Below are 24707 nucleotides of genomic sequence, written 5' to 3'. Positions count from 1 at the left end.
CCTTGGCTTCATTATCCTGACAATGGTCGAGGCCGCGGTCCAAAGCGCAACTCTCCGTAGCCTCTTTCCGACTCGTACCAGTAGCTTTCCTGCCCCCTTTTCCCGTCTGTGCTGCCACTACCTCTCGGCTCTCGCCCCTCGAGCACCGAAAACCATACAGCCACCACCGCGTATCTCCGGCATCTTCTACCCTCTTCTACTCTCTCTTCTCTCCTCTTTCCTCTTTCCTCATCGCGTATCGACGTCTCGGCCGGCCGATGCACGCATAATAGCAGCGAAGCTGCGCCATAAAGCGGTATCCCATCATAAAGGCCTCTTCAATCCAGGACGAGAGGAGGAAAGGGAGAATCGGAATGAGAATTCCCTTCGTCCTTCTATCCCCTTTTCACGAGTCACCGATTTCTTCCCTTCGTCTTTCCACATTCTAACCGGGTCGCACTTTCTTCCTCTTTCCTTCGTGTTACTTTCTCTTTCTCGCTCACCCCTTCGTGTCTACCGATTCTTTTCTCCTCTTTTACCAACTCAAGCTTTCGCCTCGGTTACGGGGGTGGCACAGGTTATGGCATTACTCGAAGAAACCGCACGAAGGTCGAACGCAAAAGAAAGAGAGACGGGAGGGAAGGGTGCGGAGAGCAAAGGAGGGGAACAGATAGAAATAACAACGGGCTAGGAAACTCAAGGGAATTCTTGATCTTTTAGCGGGCTGACGCTTTTAATTCACAAGGACAGGTCTGTCTCTTCTTAATTGTGAGCCACCGCTACCGCCACCGCCGCCGCCACCGCCATCGCAGCCGCGCCGCGCCTCCGCCGGCTCCTCTAATTCTATGTTTTGAAGTTTCTTTCTTCCCGGCGGCAGCTGCTTCCGTAGTTTTTCATCTGAAAATTTTCTATTTTACCCGGACCCTGGGAATTTTCTACGGTTCCGTTCCTCTCTCTCTCTCTCTCTTTCTCTCTCACACTCCGCGCGCCCTTTGCGTTTTCATTCCGTAGCTGCTCCGGTTTCTTCTGTTTTTCTCGCATTTTCGGTTGCCGGTCGACAAACGGCCACGCGCGCGTGCGACAGTCTCTTCCGTTTGCGTTTTTAATTCCGGTTGATAGAACGGTTCGATACGTTCCGCGACGGAGGGCGACCAGCCCCGAACAATAAACTGGGGTACGGTGCGTGTCACGGAATACAATTTTCAGTGATATTATATTCCCTCGGGGTAGGGGAGAGTAAAATTTTTATGCAACAAGATAGCTCGACCCGCGGGAGATAAATTCAGCTCGACGGCATCGGTATCACCGGGCTAGGATGTACGCGATACGGATAACCCGACGTAAATGCCACAACCTTGTCCTTGTCCGTGTTCGCGGCCCGTAATAAAAGATCCGACGGAATTCACGGAGAAAGACGAATAGGCGCGCGTATAGCGACGCGAACGGCTCCAGCAGAGAGCAGCCCCGGTTTCCGCCGCTGTTGTAGATAGGGACAGACTTACGAGCGGCTTATGTTTCAATTTGTTCAACCTCGAATAAAATCGCGTTTTACGAGGCATCGGGACACCGTCGTCCACCGAGTACCCTCGTTTCCACGCCGCGAACCATGGAGACCATTTTTTCCCTCGTTAATAGACCCCCTGTTACGAGTAACTACCCTTGGAAATCCACCGGCCCTGGCTGATTCTTGTAAACTGCTAACTCCACGGGCACCGGCCGCTACGCGGTGAAATCATTTGCTTATCCGTTCCGTTCACGCAACTTTCTTCGACTCCTTGGAAGAACAAACCAGCGATCTTTGCACCCGACGTGGATTAATTTTTTGCTCGAAAGAACCGTTCGCCGAACAACAACGCGTTAATATCACTCGATTGCGATCTCCGACTTCGACACAGTTGCGAAAATTTAGGAACAACTGTAGGAGATGAGTTCAATTATTGAATGGGTGTCTGGAAGAAGGGCCTATGTCAGGTTTCTTTCTCTTTTTTGATTTTATAGAATTACAATAACAAAAATCAGCTGGTAATGACATAGGCCCATCTTCCATTAGAAAAAGACTGAACACTGAAAGACTTTTTTGTCAGTTTATTTTATCAATGTTAAAGCAAAATAATGAAATTTAAAAAGTCTGACATACGCCCTTCTTTCAGATACCCATTTAATTGTGAAACGCACTATTTATATAATACTTATTTAAGTATAAATTTAACACCATGCGAACATAACACACCTCACACTGTTCGCTCCAATCAAACTCATTCATACCAACGCCTTACGATTTAAAAAACCAACAGCAACCGCTACTAACTAGTTTTGTTTATTGACATTATGATATTTCAGAACGTCACCAGATTGCTTACTCGATTAATAGTAAACTTGCTTCCTTTGGCTATGGAAATAATAACCCAGATTTTCAGTTTTAACGCGATCAGTATTAGATTTGTGGAAACCTGTCCAAATTAATGGATGATAGAGATCGCAAACATAATTTTTAGTTGTTTTGGTCGATTTTAATCCATAAAGTGATACGATTTCTCTCGACTCTCCGTTTTGGAACATTTATGCGCAGAATGTACAAACAAAGTGCGCCTACCATTTCTGTAGCCAAGAGTCTCACAATAATTGTTTGGGACATATATTAATTAAACTTGGCTGTAAATTGTACTAAAAAAGTTTTTCAAAAATTAATTTTTTTATTTCTTGGAATCGAAGCATTTTAGCTCGATGATTAAACACTATAATACAGAAAATTATTTTTCTTCATCAAACTACTTACTCTAACGAAGATTGAAAAAATTATTAAGTTCAAAAATTGCAATAATATTGAACTATTTTTAAAATTTCGAAATAATACAAAATTACCGCAAGTAGCACAGATTTCCGGTAATAAAACAACATACAGAATAACGTTCATAATTTGCTAAGCAACAGATACATTTTAAAAATACTCGTAAAAAGGTTATGTGTAACAATGAAAAGAGATTTAATTGAGATAGCTATGATGGTTTTCCTTACTACCATCATGATTTCCGTGAAGCAAGAACGTAAAAACCCAATGGCAGATGGACGGTCGTCGCTTAATGATTTTAGCTGGAACAAATATAAAATGGATGTGCATATGGATGTTCATTTATCGGGAAATGAATAACAAAAGTTGCTTGTATTTAGCAGAAGAACAAATTATAAATATCCAGAGCATATAACCAGAGGCAGATTAAATTCATTCACGACACGGTGGTTCTACGGTTCATTGAACTAAAATTAAATAAACTTTGCAATAGAACGTACGTGGTATATCAACCGTTCTGCCACACCGTGCATACTCTCTACGTTCTCGTTTTTAAAAGAAAATGCTTGAAATATGATACTTCTATTCACATAATAACTGTTCATACCACTCGGGTTACATCAGACTTGCAATATAGGAATGAAATAAATTCTTCCGAAGAACAGACTATCGATTTAAATATGTTTAAAAATTACTAGGGTATTTTTGATCTTGGAGTATATACACAGAATAGCAAATTTTCCTTATTTCTGTGTCAGAATGCCTATGTGTTGTTTGTTGTAATTAAAGATACTAAGTCATCTTTGAAAAATTGAAAATAGTGTACACATATGTACTATTCTTTTATCTGGGATTGTGATAAGTATGATTAAAAGGCTCAGTCGTTATTCATTTGTTCTACGAATATAAATTAGAAGATTAAATTTCGAAGAGAATTTATAGTAAAGCCAACAGATAAACCTGCAGTAACGCATCGTAAATAAATCCCACTACTGTCAGTCGGAAAGGAAAGCAACAGAATAAATATAAACAATGGTTTTTAATCCGTGCCACTATAAAATCCCTCATTCTGAGCTAAAATATTTACTATGCTGTTCAAGCGAGTTCATTCTGAGTTGAAGTAGGACCCTGTTTATGTGGAAGTGCTTCCGATAACTGGGTAAATAATATAATAGGCGCATTTTCATTCTGTTGTCGACCAATACTTGCCACTTTCGTTAAATTCATAATATACATATATGAAATCACGCGCGCGCGAACACATTGTTCTTTAGATACATAAACTACAGATAAACAATGTTTTACCGTACCGCATTGTTCATATAACAATCCGAAACGAAATTACTGGTTTATGTAATTGAAGGTAAGTTGTTGGTTCGCGATCCAAATTGCTATTGGCGTTGAAGGGATTATTAAACAATTCTCAGCCATACCGACGAAAGCATGTTTATACTTTCAATAATTGTGTACTAACAAATCTGAAACCGGTGGTAGTTTTCAGAAAAAATCATGCGAGGTAAAACTTTTTCCAAATAGGACGAAATTTCCTAAATCTTACCGATAAGAAATCTGTCTGCTGGATTCTTTGGAATCTCGCAGCGACTTCCGCGGCTGCGAAGCTTCTGAATCGGAAGCGATAGTCGACTATCAAGCTATATCTCACGGGTACAATCAACTGTGGAAGAGCGATCGAGATCGCGCGCGAAACGCGAGATCCTAGTGATCGGTGCCCGCCTGGAGGCATTCGGTGATCGGTCCGAAGTACTTCCGGTTTTGTAGGTAGCGTCCTCGAGATCCGACACCTCCGCAGCTATCGCTTTCGGTCTCTCGTTCGTGATCGAGGACGCCTGGAACAGGGTAGAGAGGGTCGATCGATCTGTCCCAGGACCTGGTTCCGTTATTCTGTCGTCCCGTTACCATTTTTACCAGCCTGGGAGCTAAGAAGACGAATGCACGAGAAACAATAGTTTGAGGCGAAGACCGTGAACCCGTGGTTCATTCTATTTTTGCGGGCGTATTGTCTCTTTCGAGGGAATCGTTTCGATCTTTTGCAATCGGCTCTTCTTTAGCGTTTCGGCTTCCCAATCCCGATTACTCGCGTACCATTTACCCGGTGACATAAGCGATCGAACAATGGAACGCCGCGCACGTTTTACGGGGCCCATTGAATGGCGGACCGATCTTCAACAGGTACTTCTCTTGTGATTTGACTAACGTGTGTGAGACGGATTTTGGGAAGAGGATCACGCGCGTTCCACAATGCTGTCTCCCGCTTCGTGTGCGGAAACAATGCGGGATCGATGCGCAATAAACGCGGCTGCCGAGCCGGAATAACAACCGGAAGGAATAATGATGTGGCGAATGTGAGCGCCCGCACGCCCGGAGCATTTTTCTCTGTGTACCGGATAAATGATTCGGTAATATACTTCGCATAACAGAAGGATCTGCGTTGAGAGCAATGTCGACTGTAGAGAACGGTCATGTGCTTCCGACTGACTCTTGCACGATGTTTCCTACCCTCGAGGAAATATGATTATAGGAGACGTAATTTCTCCAGCGAATGAGGTATACTGATACTGTACAGCATGTATAAAAAGTAATGGTCATCCGCCTACGGGTGAATTCACCTCTAGGACGGATGACCATTACATTTTATACACCCTGTACAGGCGGTCACATATGTAAGACTACATACATCTGATTTATTTGGAACATCAAACAGAAAATAAATAATTTTCTTTCCGCATCGACAAACACTATTTAGTAACAAGCATCCGATTTTTCCAAAATTTTTCCACAACTTTAAAAAGGTCCTTCCCTTATTGTAATTTTTACATCGGGGAATATTATGAAAGCACACATATTTGCAACATAATTATACCAGTGCCGTTAAATAATATATTTTTCTCGTACAGTTACATTCAATGTAATTACAGTAAAAATAGTGAAATGGGTCAATAAATGACCCGACATCGATCTGCATTACCATTTCTAGGTGGCCGTTCTAAGATCCATGAATAAATAAATGCACTGACACTTTTTAGCCAACGGAATAGCGAGCAAATAATATAATTACAGAAATCCGAAATGCTGGTAACTGTTTTTAGCTGCGGTTAAAAATTGATGCTACCACGATGTCGATCCCACCTGTAATATAAATGGCCTTCGTATAATCAGCGTAAAGAATTTCAAGTTATTTTCCCCGTAACTTTTCGGATTCTTGCGAGTGGAGTAACGAGTAACTCAACAAACTTCCATGGCTTTCTTTGGCGCCGCGCCGAGGCGGATAAAAAGGGAATCGCTATTCATGGTGAAATCGGCTCTGCTTAAATTCCTCAATCTCCAAAGACAATTTTTTCCCGAAAGTTCTTCCGACACGGCCCGTGTGTCAGCGAATCCAATGCGGCCCTTAAATAATAACCGTTAATACCGCGCTGATAAACAAGATTGTCACCTAAACAAGGAAATTGCGCGCGCGATATTGCGACACTTTCCACCCACGCCCGGGGCGGGACCTTTTTCTCCAGCGGCATCCGCCTCTCTCCATAAACTTTCTGTTTTCACCGCTCGCGCGTCCTATGCTGCGGACCATACCTGGCTCCTTTCTCCCGCATTATCATCCACGTTTTACTTCCCATTTCTGCGCCTCCGCCGGCGCGCGACAAGTGTCATATTTGCGGAAGATCGTATCTTCGGGTCACTTAATAAATTCTACAGGCGTCACAGTATCATTACCTCCATTTCAGATTCTATTAGCGGATATAAAGTGATCCGGACTTTTATCCTGCGGTGATGTAAAACCGATTCGAGTGGTTTCCCCCTGAGGATGTGACGCAAGAAAGTACCGGTTCGAGTAATGGAAGATCGCATTTAAGCTACGGAATCTACAATTTTAAGAATAAATTAGTTCGACGACGTCACAGACAAGAGACGCGGAAAATGCAAGTTGAAAAGAATTCTAGTTCAGAAATTTGAAAAAATAATATAATAGGAGAATATTAGTAGATTTTTCAAACATTTTTCTAATGTATATTGTAATACAAAAATTACTTGCAATAACCAGAGACCTCAAACTTCAAACAACAACTTTTCCAACCCAATGATGAGCCTAGTTGCTTATTTCTCTGTCTTAATTACAGTATTTCTGAATTGTTCTAAATAAGTTAGTACAGCTACATCCGTAAATGTAACTGAATTATATGATGCAGTAGCGAGTTGTGAAATAGACGAGAGGAAACATTTCGGACCGCAAAGGGTTAAGGTTTCAGAGACTTCCGCTTGACGCTAGTAACCGCGACGAAACGAACAAACACTAAATTATGTGGATGAAAACGAATCCGCACCTTTTTTGCGGGTCGTTGCCATGCACCTTTGTTAATCTGAGCGAATTTACTTTGCGATGTACCCGTTGAAGGTCCGCGGCAAGAGCAGAGCTATCGCTAGATACTTGTTCGCATGATGCTATCTAAAGGAGCTTATCCAGACAAGGAGAAAAGGAACGGGCCGGGAAAAAGGGACAATGATCCGGGTTAGAAAAGAACAGCGATAGCCAACGATAAGGTAGAGAGCGCGGGGGTGGTGGCGACGGTGGGGGTGGTAGGAGGGAGGGAGGCGAAGACTGTTTAGAGGGAAATGAAAGGAGAGGCCGAAGAAAGGACGAGAGATAGTTGGAAAGGAATGGGAAGAGGAGAAATTGGAAGGGGGAAGGCGTTGGTGCATGCGCAAGAATTTCACACGTGAGCCCGCGAATCCGCGAGAGGCTCACCTCGGGCGGCAGACGTCCTGGCGGTTCAGTGTCGTGCGCGATTTCGTCCGCAACGGTTGGCCACTTCCGGCCGTGACGGAGTGTCGTCGTGCCGGGCCGGGGCCAATCGTTCTCGATCTCCGAATTGCGAACAATCGAAAGAAACAGGAGACGTTCTATAGGGGAGACTGTTTTCACCGTTCAGAAATAATTCGTTAAAAATTCGTATAAAACAATGAGCGAGGAACGGGACGGGAAACCCGCTCAAAAATCTCATTACGGTAACTACCCTGGAGAGAACTCTTGGCTCACCGAATAACTATCGCAAAAAAAAGGATGAAAAGTAATTAACCAGCATGCTGCAGCCTTTGAAGAGCAGTCCGAGAAGTTCGCGAATAAAATATCAAACTTCCGGTCTGTCGTGAGGGGGACCTAATAGTGACAGACACAAGGGAGAGGAAAAGAGAGAAAGAGTGAGAAAGAGAAAGGAAGAGGGAGAGAGGGGAAATGAGAACGGAGGAATAAATTCTCCAGAGGGATTGATGGTAACGCGTTCGTATAATTAAAATCGCTAGCAAACGCGGGTTCTCGCGGTGGAGCGGTAAAATAAATTTTCTGACAGATTAAACCGAGCCGCAGCAGTAATTCTCTCACTGGCTGAGGCAAACAGTGCTACTCGCGATTCCACCAGGAAACTTGGACTTTTCGCGGAGATACCGGGAGAGTGGGATCAAGCGAAAGCTTTCGGCGCGGTCCCGGGAAAAAATTAGGGGGGTCGGGCTCGATAGGAGCGGACAGAATGCGAACTGGTGGCACGAAGGATTCGTGACGTGGTTCCGAATCGATTACGCGGATATCTTCGGACTGGATAACGTGCTATCACGGTCCGCCTGATTATCTCGGTCGTTATTATCGCGGCGAGGAGTCGTCCGAGGACTCGATAACCCCCGGTGCGCATATTTGGATCAGCGATCAGCCGGACGAGCGTGGCGCGCGGTGCGCGGCGCGTTCGTTGCCTCTCTGTGTGCATATGTGCTACACGCCGGAATATCTCGCGTAATGACTCGTAATTGCGCGAAGGAGGAGCGAACGTCGTACTGGAACGATTTAAGGAACACCGGGCGCCCACCCCTCTCCACACCTCCCGGCCGTCTGGCCGGAATGATTAGGTGCACGCGACTTCAAGGATTACCTGGTTGAAGTGTGGTGAGTCGAGGATAAGGGATAACGGTGGACGTATCTGAATACGAGGCCGCCGTCTTCGTGGCAGAGATAGGTTATCGGCATCCACCGAGCATCCACCTGGTATCCCACGTAAATTACAGATCGACCGTGACGTTGTTACCGCGAACCGACCCTTGTAGGCGCTCGAGGAGGATTCAGCAAGATTTAATTAAGGGGTACGTGTCAATTTCACGAAGCCACATCTACACGTCTCCTGTTCCATTCCATCCTCGCCGTTTCTTTCCCGTTCGGGTCTCGTTCCGCTTTCCACTCTCGCTCATCCCCTCGTTCATCCAACATCCACCTTTTCTACCGATTCTCGCGTCGCGTGTCTGGTCGGGTCGTGATCATCGCGCATCATTCTACTTAATGCCCGTCGAAGATCCGTACGTCTTGTTGAAAAACGTACTACTTGGGTCGACTGTTCTCCTTCTACTTCTTCTTCTTCTTTCTCGACTTGGTTTTTCTGCTTTCCTACCGCAGTATCTTCTCGCCTTGCTCCGCACAAGCTGTTTCTCACCCGTTCACACGCGTTTCCGCGGCTCGATGAGCTCTCGTCCTCGGTGCTAACGAGCTTGATTACCCTCGTCGGATTTCTTTACGACGACGACCGTGGTCTCAGATCATCGCATCGGCGCAACGCCGACAGCTTAGCATCCTCTTCGGAGCTTTCTATCGTTCGTGCGTTTCGATCGACGGGATCGCTTCTTCCTTTCAACCTGTTTTCGCTTTCTAGGTTGGCGAGGTATCAAAACCGGCTGTATATTAGCGTCGTCCGGACCTCGTAATAATCGTTGTTAACGGTGAGGGTTCAGCAGGAGCGCGATAACAAGTTTGATAATAAAACGAGTGTATTCCCGGCACGCGGTCGATGCAATTAATTGCGAATATAGACACCGCCGTTACCGGCAATTATCGGAATCTAGAACTCATATTCCCCTGGTTGGCTCTACATTTAAATATCACCGGCCTAACGACGTGCTAGAAAATTCTTTGAAAGCCACCATTGCGAAAATTGCACTAAAACCTTGTTGATACCGCTCGTAATTGCCCCCGCACGGCGCCAGAATTAATAAGTATCTCGCAAAGCCCCGGCCACAATTCAAAAATGCGTACCGTTCGCCAGAGAGCATCCATCGTTCTTATAACAGACTTCATTAAACTAGCTGAATTTGTTTGAACCGTCTTCCGCCTTTGCCTCGAACTTTCTGCGTAATTAAAATTTATCAGTGCCGATTCATTGCAAAATGAAATTCTTCTCACTCTGTCAATGGCAGCGTGACGATCCAACCCGTGGTCAACCCGTGGTTTCTTTTCGTTTTTCAGATCAACATGGACACGTCGCCGACGCTGAGTATCGGCGGATCCAGAGCCAGGGCGGCTCTTCTGACTACCAGCGGAACCGGAAGCGGAAGCACCGATAGACGCGTCGTGTTTTTAGCGAGTCAACCGGCCGTCGGAAGCACCCACGAGACCAAGACCTGGCCGCATCATTGGTCGCCGCACACGGTGGGTCCTACTGTTATAGTTTTCTCAAAGGATCTCACTTTTCTAATCTGTTCAGAATAATCCCAAAAACTTCGAAACCTGTTGCACTTTCTATGAATCACTGTAGAATGCTTGGTGGCCAAGTAGTTCTTCGTTCGGAGAGAGATTCTTGAGTCTCAAGCAGGCATGGACACAGAATGCCATTCAACTATTATTCAGGATACTACGGTTATTCTGGGTACTTTCTATTCGGAAGAAGCAAAATACAGTAATGTATGGCTAGCTGCCGTCGAAAGTTTGTTCAGTTTACTAACCGATAAACTATAACGATATATTACAGTAGGGCATGGGTCTACATTCTGTTTAACCGTCTTGATATAGAGGGTGTTTAAATAACGAAGGAACATACCGAACACGGACTCGCCGATTTCAATGCAAGTTGTGTGAGGCTCAGCGCCTGGAATAATATTTGTATATTTTTAGAAAGTATATATATATATCTATAAAAAAAACATAATTGTGTTGCCAAAACACGCTCTTATCATTCAAAATATTGTAAAAATGTAACAACTCCTACAGAACTAGCCCGACGAATTTTATCTGCACGAGGCGATAGAATATTATGTATTTAATCATTATTGTTAACTGGTAGAAAATTAAAAAATTTTGATTGATTACAATTGAGATAATTGTAGTTGACCAAAGCAAGCGTGTCAGTAAAGAAGAATTTTTGTATAGGATAAAGCTTGTCGTCCATGCCTGCTCTAAAACCACGATATTTAGATTGTACAGAAAATTCCCATGTTTGAAATTTCCAAATGAACGTAACTTTGCATATAGCTCCCCACTGCATCTTTAGCTTGTAGCTCACGTACACGTTGTACACGCGATCCGCCGAAAAGTCCACACGAGTTCCGGGCGTCGTCGCCGTGACACGCGGTCCACGCGGAACACGGGAGAGTTAAATGTCGGATCGATATCGCTCTGTCGATGCCGAACGCTGTTCATTCATATTCAGCCGCGCCAGATATTCTTCGGCGAAGCAACGGCCGCCGTCACGAAGTAAATTATTTTCCGTTGAACGATGTCGATTCGTTCCGCGTTGCTCCCAGGCACGACGATACGCGACCAGGACAGGCGAAATGAGCGAAACTGTAAATTCCGATTCCATAAAATGCTTAAACGCGGCGCGGAGTCTATTATAGATCGCGCACTACTATCCACGCGGATTTCTCTACGAGTTTGCGCTCAACTGCATATTCTAAGTCGAAATTAGAACGATTGACCTACCGACACGCTTCGACCGGCGTAAGCCTTCGATTGCGCACGCGGAAATATGCGGTGTGTACATGTAAGCCGGCTGACACACCGAGATGGATGCCGGATCCAGTTGCAATTGATGCATGGACGTTGACGCTCGAGATCATATGCGCCGCTAGGAAACAACGAGGTCGTCGTTTGCAAGTTAAATGCTCCTTTTATATCGTCGGGGCGTCTTCGCGCTATCTTCTTCCCACAATATTTTCATCCTACAGTCAGAATTCCAAACAATAGATCGCAAAACGAAAAGCAACTCTACTCGAGAAAACCTGGGGAGTGGGGTAAGTGCGCACTAGTTTCTGCAAAGTTGAACTTTAAACTGATGTACTTTCAGTCTGGTATGTAAATACTTAACGCTCTTGGTATCCAACTCTTGCCACAATTATTACTGATGAATTAGTATTATGTAGGATTCTAGTTTTGCTTGAAAATTATCATTTTGATAGGATATTGTACGAAGTGTCAACTACTACGCACTTGCCCCGAAAAAGGGGCAAGAGCGTCTCTGACAGATAAAAATGCTTTCAAACCTTGTTTCAAGTGCTACAGGGCAAGAAAAGAATTATTAACAAGCCTGCAGTAAAATGCTTCGTATTGCATTAAATTATATTGTTTAGTTTTATAGTTACATATAAAGTACGCACTTACCCCACTGTGATAGTACGCACTTGCCCCGTGTAGTACTATTTACGGGGTAAGAGCATCTTAGTGTTTTTCTCAATAAATTTTTAAAAATACAATAGAAACGGTTTATTTAATGTAAACCTACATCAATATTTGTTGTACTTACCTAAAATAATAACACAGAATATATTAATAACTTGTAAACTATTGCACGTTCAGTGCAATACCTCAAAGTTGTACGTGCACCTCGTACGTGACTGTTTGGCCTTGGTTGATTTAAGCGAGGAAAACACCTTTATTCTTGAGCGACATCTATGTCGAATAGTGCATACTAACTTATACTACATTAATAAATACAACCTAGAGAAATTTCATTCATATTATAATAGATATAACCAATTAACACACTTGCCCCGTTAACTCCACCTTAATTCTCAACCGTCCCTCTTGTCAATTTCACACATTTTTCACGTAGAGTGTCACGTAATTCTACCATTTGTAGAACAATTGATCTGAAACTTTGAAAAGTTTACTGAACAATGGTAACAATACAAAAATTGTGGTGATTATATGTATGTATATGACCGACGTACAGTGGTCCGGACGGCCGACGGAGCAGATCATTAAGATTTTAGCACTATTTGAAAGTTTAAGGACATAATAATGTAGGTCGTTGAATTCGTTTTGATATCAACTAGAATATTATGAAGTCAAATATATTATATATATATATATATATATATATAATATATAAATATATAATATATAAAAAAATATATATATAAACAAATATATATAATATATTGATGTTTACGAATTAAAGTGACCCGGATTTTTCATAAACAAATATTGTTTAAAAAATGTTTTGTATTGAAATTTTTAGACCACTAAATGTTGATTTTGTGTTAATTAATTATTTGTCTACCATTCGAGTATGCAGATAACGTGTTAACATTGATTATGATCAATAAAGAAATGTGTACAAAAATGTGTACCAGAAAATTGGTGCGTAAAGATTTCAATAGATCTAGCTACGATTACCATAGAATTGTCAAAGTGTGTACCATTCAAGGGATAAAGAATAGGGATACTGTCGTTAAGAGTTTGGCCACGAACTGGGGAAAGCGATGGTGCTTTAGGGTAAGAGGGCTGTGATTGATTGCTCAGCACTTACCCCAGCATCATTGAGGGATAATGTTCTTATTAGCTCAGTCAATTTGCATCAAAACTCACACGGATTTCCAACATGTACATATTGATATAACTCTTGTCTGAACGAATAATATTAGGGATTGAAACGGTTCTGGAAATAATTGTTCAAACTGCTACATGGTAATTAAAATAGTTATGAAGAAAGTTTATTCTGAACAACTGCTATAAGATGAACCGAAAATTTTAACTAGTATCTGTTTCGATTATAGTTCATATTTTGGTGTCTATATCAGTTCTATAAATACTCGATATCTGGTGATTTCACCGGAAATAAATCGAATACGTGGGATAAAATTTTGTTATGCGATATAATGTTTTCAAGAAAATCGAATATTAAGATTCATCAAGTAGAAGAATCGGCTGCAATGTCTGGCCATACCCTGCCGATTCTACTTCCTGCAAATTCTAAGGAACGAAGATCTGATTAGAAGTACGGAAGAGTACAGGGAAATATTTAATGAATTGTCTATGTATGTATAAGTGAGTTTTTATTATTTTTCATTGTTTCATTTTTCATATCACCTACGATATAAAGCGAAGTAGAAATTGAAAATAAGAAACCAGAATTTCAATTTATAAACGTCCTATTCTGAATAATATACAGTATATAAAAGTGAGAAATATGTAGCTACTTTATTTAGCAGTACATTGTTAGGAATCAATAACATGTATAAATGTTTCTTTTCCTTCTATAATGAGTTTGTAAGGGACGTGTACATATACAGTAAATTGATACAAGAATCCATCCTGGAACCGTCTCAAAACCGATATACACGTAGAGCCGGAAAAATAATGATTATGGAACCGATATGGACAACGAGACAGGTATCATAAATGAAAGAGTATATAGTATGTATGTTACGGGGTAAATGTAATAAATTGGTAATTATGAATAATAACCTGTTATTATGCATAATCACCGGATTAATCACATTTACCGTAACATATATAGTAAATAAAATAGTATTTATATAATAAAAGTAATATAAAAATAATAAATGGAAATTTTGGTTCTTGATAAAAGATATAAATGTTTATGTAGCTCCTATATCTTGCAATTGATGTAGAAAATTCTTTACATACATACAAATCCGCCGTCTAATTATAATTACAAGACATTATGCATGAACGATAAAAGAAAGCTAAAGCTTTGCGTAAATCTAATAACTAGACAGCGGATTTTATGAATTTATAGCAAAAATGAGTAGGTGTAATTTAAAGCAGTAAAAACATTACAAATTTCTATTTCACTCCAGTTTGTTGCAAATTTACGTAGAAAATTTTTATTTTGCATAAACATCTGCTATCTACTAATAACATTTGAACAATAGAAAATTTGTGACCTGCAGGAAATAATAAATGTACATGGCAGACTACATAAGAATACCGCTTTTCACGAAATGAATTCGGAGTAAATGATGATGAAAAGGCGCTTTAGTATGGATTTGATAATATATGGGAAATGAAAAGGTCATATGAAAAAATGTTACAATTTAGTTGCGATATATTTTTGCACGTAGGTTCACCGTTCCTCGTTTTGCATCATCAGTTCAACAGCTCGCTGTATCATTTTGTCCTCGCGTCAATGAACTTTTTGTATTCTACCGTAAACGCCGCTCGATATTCATACGAACACAGAGCATGGAGTCTACAATCATTTCTTGTGTTTTATTGATAAACTGGAATGCTTGAAGGTAGACGTATTTGTTCAGGATGAATAAACCAATATGAATTTTCGCCTAAGTATACATTGAATTTGACCATCGCGTCGTGGGCATTGGCAACTCGTTGAGACAATTCTGCGAACGGATACGAAGTTTGTGTGCACGTTTGTCTTATTCCAGCGAGCATTTAATATACGCTGATGCATCTCGATAAAGTTACATCTTATTTGGAAATAACTTGCATTTCATACATCGGTATCGCTTCAATCCTATAGCTACGGCGAATTCAATTAACGACGCACACAGCATTCGAATCGATTACTACAAATACGGGGAGTAAGCAACCTCGATGCTGTTCATATTTTATTATTTGGTAATGCAATGTATAGAATGGAACGGAAGCAGCCGGATTTATCTTGCCCACCATCAGTTCATTACGTTTACTATCAAACCGGCATCCCATAACAATCTCGCAAAATCAAATCAATTTATTTTATAAAATAGAGACTGGAAAGTTTTATTATTGCAGACTGAGATAAAATTGAAATGTCAAGGACATTTTTTTTTATTTTAAGCATTTCAGATCTCAACTGAGATCTATTTCGATCTGAAAGATTACCGGCGTTTCATTAATATTTTAACATTCATAACACCTCGGGTCGAATTTTGATGACTCGATTCAGATCAGATCGAGACCCGAAAATTAGTGATTTCTGGGTACCCGCGTCCTATACGGGTGGTTTAAAAGTTGATTAAGTATGCACTGAACAAACCTTAAAACCCGGAGGTTAATTTGTGAAGATGATCATTAGTTATTCTATATACTATCTGATATTTATATTCTGTATATATCTGAATAATGATAGTTTCAATAAAAGAGCACTGTATAACAATTCACAAGTATAACTATTATACAAAGCAACAATGACTAAGTAAATAAATTCATGCGGCATGTAAAACAATTGTAAAGTCGCCCGAATACGTCGAGAAATGGGAGCACCTACCTAAAAAATACTTGAGCAGCTGTCAGTTTAATTCGATCGCGTGTTCACGCACCGTTCCCATCGAGATATCTCCGAGAGATCTTAGATTTCATTGAAGTTACTGGCTTGACCGCTTCGGCGACGATTCTGCGATGGAAAACTGATTTCTCGTGCGCCGCGGCCGTGTTCCCTCTTCCGAATAGGGACGGAGAGAGCCATGAGGGGGATGAAATGATTCGAGCTCACCTTGTCGAGTGTCCTGGGTGGGGAGAAAATGGATGTTATACGAGAAGATGTTCGATCCCCGACGTAGAAAGGCGGAATCATACTCGGACGAAAGAAAGTCTCGGTAACGAGTGATCGAGGAACAGGGACACCGTCGCGAGAGAGAGGTATAAAGAGGTACAGAGAGGGCCAGAGAGAGAGGAGAGGTCAATCTTGACCGCGTGTGCCTTTTATGACCACGTTTCCTCGTAACTCGACCACGGTATAGGGTGCCATCAGAAGTCTCTGTTCAACCTATGCAGAAATTTGCATAGTTATTCGCCGCAGAGGATGAGGGTTGTTATTGGTAAGCTCGGAGAATTCCAAAGGCAAAATTACTCGAAGCAGATCGTCGTATTCGCCTCCACCCGCCGCGCCGCGCTGGTTCCATCTACCTGCAACCGAGTCGGTTCTCGCGAAAAGTTATAATGGTAAATTCGCGGACTGTGGTGTCGTTCGTTTTGCGCGTTCTTTCTTTTTTGAGGGGCCGCTGTTCATAATTCAGCAAGTCGCGGAACGAGCTGCGGACAGATCACGGTCATCGGATACCGCGGCTTGATTCATTTTTATTTCATGGCACTCGTAAAAACGATATAAAGATTCGGGATGCATTTTTCGTGGCCATGGGGCGCTGTTTAGGCGTGGGTAGAAGTATTTTCGCCAACGCCACCGCACCGTGCCCCGCGCGTCGCCGTCGGATTATTTAATCCGGTCGTGCCGGTACGCGCGCAACGATATTCAGAAATATTTAATTGGAATTAATGATAATGAGCGTGTTGGCGGGCGCGTAAAGAAAGACTCGCTGAAAAATTGCGGTGAATTTCGGCCGCGGAACGGGCTACTGACGGCTGCGGTAGGATAGTAGGTATTATTTACATTGTTACGCAAACACGGGCATGATAATCAAAGACAAATGTTGTTTGCCGAATACATTACCATGGCAAAGCGCTTTAAAGTGAGCTGTGTAAGCTTGTTTTGCTAATCGGTCATTAACTAGCTAACTGTATGCATTTCTAGCTCCCTGTGACAGCATTGGCAGAATCATTAACAAAGTATACACGTCACACGTTCCATCTTGCGCGCGGAAGATCGTTTGTGCATTCCCATCCGGAAATAAATTTCGGTAACTGCGGTGATGCAACGCGGCGGGTCGAATAGTTTTGTCTTTTCCGGAATCGTTCTGCAAACTGTTTACAGTTTCCATCCGTCTGAAATATCTCAAATCTTCAAAGTTGTTTTTTAAGGGAACAGTCGACTTGAGACCGATAGTTCCCGTGAGACTTTTATTCTTCGCGACGAGTATCATGGGCTGCAAGAAAGAATGTTTGATCTTGACAAAAGCATCAAGGTCGATTTTGCTGCATTTGCTAAATTTTCTGCTTTCTTCTACGAAATGATTAAAAACAGAAAAGTTTTCACAGTTTTAGCAGCAAGAGATTGAACTATATAGGAAGCATTCGCGCGGCGTATTCCATCTAGCAAGCGCAAGATCGTTTGCGTTTCCATCCGGAAATAAATTTCGGTGGCTGCGGCGGCGAGTCGAATAGTTTTGTCTTTTCAGGAATCGTCCTGCGAACTGTTCGCAGTTTTCATCCGTCTCGACGTCGGTTTGCCTCTTTCTACCATTCTCCGCGTCCCTTTCCTCCCTGTTCCGACGTTCTCGTTCCCTTTTTTCCGTCCAATGAGGCGATCCACCGCGAACGTCAATGAAAGTTCCGATTCCCACGAGTAAAAATTTCTGAGTTTCCGCCGCGAACACGAAGTTCGCCGCACCGATTTCCCTGTGCTGTAAATCAGGATCGCTCGATGACATTTTTCCACGACCATGTTCGCCCGCTATCTCTATCTCCTTGCCCGCTCAACCCGCCGCCCTTTTTTACCCCCATCCGGCTGGCCCCGATTCTACCGGCTCTTCCACGTTCGCGGATATTTTTTTCTCTTCCTTTTACAATCCTCTCATATCCTTTTTTTCATGACCCTAGGCTCGAGACTTTCTCTCGAACTCGCTCTTCGGGGCCGCGTTCCGCTCGCCCTCGTATATCCGCCAACGTCCATTCGTATTCCGCCGGCTGCTATATCTGCCGTATCAACTGTTTTGTCAGTTTTCACTACGACCGGTCGATGAATGGGACTTCTTCTTAAACTTCTTTCTCCGCTTCTCCTTCGTTAAAATTATCGGCACCGGCCGTGGTACCTCCCCGCAGCCGCCATATCGTGCCACCGCTAATGCAAGAATAATAATTCGGTTTCGTTATAGATCCGCCGAGTATCGTTTGCGCGCCCCTTCACGTCCGAATATTCACGTTGCCATTAACGAATTCCGACGTCATCTTCCCCTTTATCTTTTACACAACGATGGAACTCGTGCGAGTTTACTCAGCGTTTCTATTCACAGCAACTCGAAACACTTTCACGAATAAAATCTGTACCTCATATCGAAAGTTTTCAGTACTCGTTCTTTTGAAGGGATAAAAAATATCTCTGCTCCCTGGCGTGACATTTTAGCATCAGCATCCACTTGCAGTATCATTCCTTCCACGATATTCGAAGGTTTCTCTTTACGCTTGTAAACTCGCTGTCGCGAGTATCTGCATGTAACTTCAAAGTAATTAGTCTACTGTAGCGTTCCCTTTGTAGATTCTCGAAAATTACTCATCAGAATTTACACATTCAGAAGTTGCATTTTCATTTTCATTTCGCAGTTGTCAATGAAACGCTGAAGAACGTACTAAAATATTTAAAAATCAAATGCAAAAATTTTCCGTGCGATGGTAATGTTTTTAGTCTAATTGAAAAACTCGGGAATATCGTAAAACGCGCTAGGATTGATGTTTGAATCGGAGAAGTGGATCACAATTTCACTTTCTCTGCTACGGATCCTCTGCATTCTAACAAACTACATAGCTCTCTTATTAGCTAATTTATGAGAACCTTCCTAAAGCGGGTTTCCAAATCTATTATCAATCTTTACGATTTTCCTTGTAATTATTTCAGGCTCACCATGTGTCTTAATTCTTTGTAGTGCATTGATATACATAATTTATTAATAATATCAAAAAATCTCTGTCAAAATACTTGGAATATTAAAACGTATTTTTCATTAATCTGTTTACATGACACATAGGTATTCAGTTAGTACAAACATCACATACAAATTTTTTTGTTCTTTTGTCAACTCCAGCGCATACATCGTGCACCCATGATTTGCACTTCAACAATGAATCATGTTTTTCTCCCGATCTTCTCCACAAACAAATAAACCCAATCGCTTTTCTTCATTTTTATTTTTAATGGCAATTCCTTTTTATTAATTACTGCGTTTCTTTAATTTGCCGCATTTGTTATGTTTTCTTTATTCTGAGTTGACGTTATTTCGACTGACGAGGTAGTACGACTTAGGAATCTCATATGGGTACGACTTAAGACACGACACAAGTTTAATTTAAAAAGTGAACATAACCTAACATTGAATAAAATTAATAGGATTTCATTTCGACCAAATGATTATGTAAATTCTACTGAATTTATATTTAATAAGGAACATAATTTTATCAATAATTGCAAGATTAACTACCAAACATATGCAGAAAATTATAAGAAAATTGAAATAAACTTACTTGATGACAGGATTAACAATGAGGCTGGTTTATGGCAGAAAATAATACGTAAAGCAACTTGGTTGACTCAGATGTATCTTTGGTTGCCGTTGTATATGTGCTGTTGTCGCCGTAGTTCGTTCAAAATTCAAGAGGTACGACTGGTAGGTCTGGGGGATTAATGTAAGTAATAAATCTCAGAAATTGAGATTCCATTATTCGAATTCGCCCTATACGAGTACTTGAAATACTTGAAATGCTATTGGTTCCAATTTGACGAAAACATACAATAAACATGACTAGTTTTTAATGTGATTCTGTTTCTTATGTAATTGATGCAGACAATTCTCATTTTTCACAAAACTCCACATTTATGATATTTCGTACTGTAGATTCAAATATATGGGCATGTATCGACATGTATAATTCAATTTCATCGTATTGAGAGAGAGAGAATGCGGTATCATTTTACAATTTTCACTAACTCGGATACTGCGCTATTTGAACCCGCATTAATCGAGACCTACCAGTACTCAAGCAGATCGATCTACTGCGATTTCAGGGGCGTTGATATATCGGAACCGATTTATTCGGATCTCGGTCGAAGGAAAGCCCCGGTGATGTCTTCGGTACAATGCTGCTTTAAGTGGCGTAGGTACACGAAGTTCGGGGTTGACAAGGAGACCGAGGGACAAGGGTTCTGAATTAGTGCCACTTGAGTACAACTCGATGAGATTGATGATCGGTCGCGAGTCGATCCTCCCCTCTCCCGTCACGACCCTCTTCTCAATGGTGAAGGAAATCGACGTTTCGCGTTGGATCGGACGTCACGGCTTTATTGAGCCTTTTAGAGACGTGCAATTGGCCATTTCATATCTGCCGATCAAAGGAAACGACATTTCGGATATTATACACGTGGCCCGGATCCCGAGACAGGGCACAATATATTTTTTGTCAAAAGGTGCGTTCCGTTTCACGCATAATGCGCATAGACTGCATAGAAAACTGTTCCGTTTCATTCATCAGCAGCGCATCAGAGCGCACAGAATTCCCCAGATTCCCACCACTTCTCTCGCATCAACCGTGCATCAGCTACGAGAATTCAGAAGTGATGCGTTTGATGCGTAGCCGATGCATTAGCGGTAGATTTGAAAAAAGTAGATGCAGGTAAAGCACATTGTGAAACAAAGCACAATTTGTGAAGAAAGCAATGGAGTATTGACCTTGTTGCTTGACAAGGAAAGTGCTGTGAGGGCTACTCAAGGTATAAAATATATACAATCAATATATTTTTTACACATGTAATTATAAATAAATTAATTCCAAATAAAAATTTACAAAAATATCTTCCAATTCATCTTCGCTGTCACTGATATCGGTAGTATCACTCAAATCACTACAAAATTGTTCAATTCTTCTTATTCAATGTCTTTATTTAACAAGTTTTGTCACCCATGTTAGCAGCCATTTTTGATTCGCATCAAATGCATGGAAAAGCGTTTCGTTTCCAAACGCGCATCATGCGCATTAACGAAACGGAACGATGTCAATGCGCGCATCGCATTGAATGCGATCTATGCGTCTGATGCGTGAAACGGAACGCACCCAAAGAGTCGTATCGCAGTCATTCGAAACGTCCTGATCCGAAATATCTGCCGTGCCGAACACAGCGCGTTCCAAGGCACGGTTCAACAGACGTGTCGAAAGAAAAAAATTATAGGGGTGGCTATTATGGAGAACCCGGAAATTATATACTGATAACAATAGTGCGGGTCACCCTCTTTTTCTCAGGCGGCAATAAACTTGTAGCACTATTATTGTAGCACATTCGCGGCGAGGCACACAGCTACTCGTTTTCCGTATCTCTCCGTGTCTCTCACTCTATTTCCCCGAATGGGTTTCTCTTTCGCTGGCGTTCATACGCGTCTTATTGATCCTTTTACCGCGCGTCGAATAATATCCCCATAAGGCAGGCGACCCGCGAAACTGCCATACTTCACCGGGGCAAGTTTAGAGATACTGGAGCGAAGACATACTGTGATGTTTATGCGGGGACGCACGAAATTAACGCGTCTCACGGAATATATTGCGTCCTCGTCGACTCGTCCCCGTCGTGTATCCCCCTTCGGACCGCAATATATCGATGTTTATCCCCTCCCTCGCACCTGCGACCAGGATATCACTATGATACCAAAAGACCGAGTCCGCCGAACCGTGGCAGTCGGATCTATATTTTTACCTTTACATCTATAAGAGCCGTGCAAGCAAGATAGCTTTTTCGAGTAAAATGGCAACTTCTTGAAGAGCGGAAGAGCAGTCTCGAAATGGAATTCTTCGCCGTCCGAGAATACACGGGGAACTAACCATCCCCACACACTCGGACGGCAAGGATCCAGCTGGTAGAATGAGTCGGCTTTGACCCCCACACCCCGCCAGCACCCTCCGAAGCAAATTGAAAATGGGAATTGGTCCTTTGAAGTTCGAGCAACGACCCGTCCATAATCTTCTTAATAACTTTCCCTCGCTCTTCGTTCTCTGTCGTTCTCCAAGGATCACCGTGATTCGGTCCACGACCGTCTCTTTCTTGGAGATTGCTCGGCTACATGCTCTTTTTAGGCAACCAAACCCCCGCTACTGCCGGATGCTAGTCGAATAGTCGAAATACACCCACCGTAACCGTAACCTTTCCGCCATGGAAATTCTGATTCGACTTTCCGCGAAAGCATGGATTCTCGCTGGTTTTGGGCCGGTTCTACTCTAAGCGTCATTACTTGCGACTGCGTCCATGCGCGATGATATTTGTCCCTAGGAGGACTCGTCGGACTCACTTACTTGTTCTGTACAATTAAACAGGGATTGACATAAATTGATCGGCAAGCCTATATACAAAGTGCCTCGCGTACCGTGGACAACCGATTGGGAAGGAATTCTACGCGCAAAAGTAAGTCGAAAAAAATTAATCAAATTTTTTAAAAATCCACCGTTACAGTTAGCCAAATTGCATGGTTGCCCAGATTTTTAATTTGGATGCCACTTGCAACTTTCACGACTAACAACAAGTGGAAGGCGATCGCTGCGTCGAAGATATTAATATAACTCCAGAACAGAAGTATTAAACACAGAGTTGCCACCAAGTTTGATCGAGATACTTTCAATAGAAAAAAGCTTTTGGCGAATGCAACTTACTTTTCGACTCGTCCTGGCTCGAATTCAGCAGGGGAACAAAGCATCTAATTAACGTCTATTTAATTAACTTTATTGACTGGAATTATTCGAATAACTTTGCAAGGTATTTATTAAATGGGGAAACTCGCATAAATGTCAAGGAGGGAGGCAAGCAGCGCGTTAAGTGCGACAAACGCTTCAAAGTGATTTATTAATGGTTGTAACGTGCGTACCATCAAAGCCGAGGCTGCGAAACCCTGTCGCCATCCTCTTCGTCTCTCTTCAGGACTATTCTATCCATAGCGTGTAGTCGGTCGAGCACGCGCGCACACCCGGTACACTCGAAGGAAGCATTTTTTAACGAGCGCAACATTTTCTCTTTACCGCCTTGCTAACGACTCGCCGGTACCGGGGAGAAATTAAAAACGATTTTACCTAAGAAACGCTTTTTACTGTTGCCCGGTGGGAGAGGAAAGTGCGCCGAGAGAGGAAATAATGCAGGGCGAGGGAAAGAAGTAACCTAGTTCTCGAATCTGTTTCTTTTCTCTCATAGCCTTGCGTGCCCGACGCATTCGACAAAGTTTAACCCCCTCTCCCGTAATCGTGGAATAATCTCCCGCGACGAGAAATTAGGCTCCCCCTAATGGTTTAATTCACGAGACTGCGCTCGGGTGTTTGTCGGGCTTTTTCTATCTATCGACCATATTTTATTCGATCAAACGTCAGGACCGAAGCACCGTTGCGTCTCCATGGAGTTCCTCGCCTCGGGACCTCCGGTCGATTCTTTTTCCTCCTGGCTCCGCACGAAAAACTCGGCTGGCGCATACGCGTCCCACTCTCTCTCTCCCGTTCTCTATTTTCATCCTTCCCCCGATGCCGCGACAATAATAAAGTATCCGGGCGAAGCGAAGCCTGGAAAATAGGCATCGTAAACCGAATTCATCGCTCGGCGAGGCCGCGCGCACGGGCTTGTCGTTAACACAGCGGCCTATTACGACCCACGGCCATCTTTTTGTATGCACACGTCGTATGCACCCCCGCGGACCCCGCAGCTTTCAGCCGACTTCGTGCCGCGATACTTATTTCAAATTCCTGTCGCCGAAATGTGTCAGAAAACGATCTGTCTTGCACCTGTTCGGAATAAGTGAAAGATCTCGGCTGCGTGTCACGTTGCGTCCTTGCGACCGCTAACGTCAGCCGGTTTTTGGCATTGTTAGAATCGTGTTGTACGCTGCTGTTAATATTGGTATATTTGTATGAGAGCCTATTTAGATGTTTTCAACCGAAAACATTTCTACCTCATTTTTTTTATTTATTTATTTATACAGGACGTATCAACATCTAGGTTATTATAGACCACTAGAATTTATGCATTTGAATACAATTTCTACAATTTTTATAAACAAATTTTAAGAAAGTGCAGTGAAATGAAATCCTATTTTTATTGAGAACTGTCTTTGTAGATCCAAAACAAATAAAAATAGTACTAAATTCTATCGAATTTTTCATATTCTAGCATTTTTTGAAAATTTCCATAAACCATAAATGCACAAAGATCCGCAGTCTAGTTATGTATAAGTGCACATAATTTACTACCATAATTACAGAGCGTGGTAAATATTTGTTGATCTTAGTAAGGGGACAACAACTTAGGTG

At 42.3% G+C, this 24707-nt stretch overlaps 1 protein-coding gene across 2 annotated transcripts in view; it reads left to right on the top strand.

Annotated features, from left to right (window-relative positions):
- The first annotated feature begins 7532 nt into the window (after window positions 1–7532).
- The window catches only part of Scgdelta (sarcoglycan delta), a 287276-nt gene continuing 270101 nt past the window's right edge, over window positions 7533–24707 (top strand). Inside the window, exons 1-2 of one of the 2 annotated variants that reach the window (XM_076420930.1) lie at window positions 7533–8911; window positions 10062–10244. In XM_076420930.1, the coding sequence (XP_076277045.1) occupies window positions 10068–10244 (177 nt within the window). In that variant the 5' untranslated portion in view covers window positions 7533–8911; window positions 10062–10067. Of the gene's footprint in view, window positions 8912–10061; window positions 10245–24707 lie in introns of those variants that run through there. The other variant, XM_076420932.1, reaches the window with a different exon arrangement.

This window comes from Lasioglossum baleicum, chromosome 3, assembly GCF_051020765.1.
Source record: "Lasioglossum baleicum chromosome 3, iyLasBale1, whole genome shotgun sequence".
In the NCBI taxonomy this organism is placed as follows: Eukaryota; Metazoa; Arthropoda; class Insecta; order Hymenoptera; family Halictidae; genus Lasioglossum; species Lasioglossum baleicum.
The sequence above is the reverse complement of the archived record's forward strand: the minus strand, read 5'-3'. Positions and strand labels throughout refer to the sequence as shown.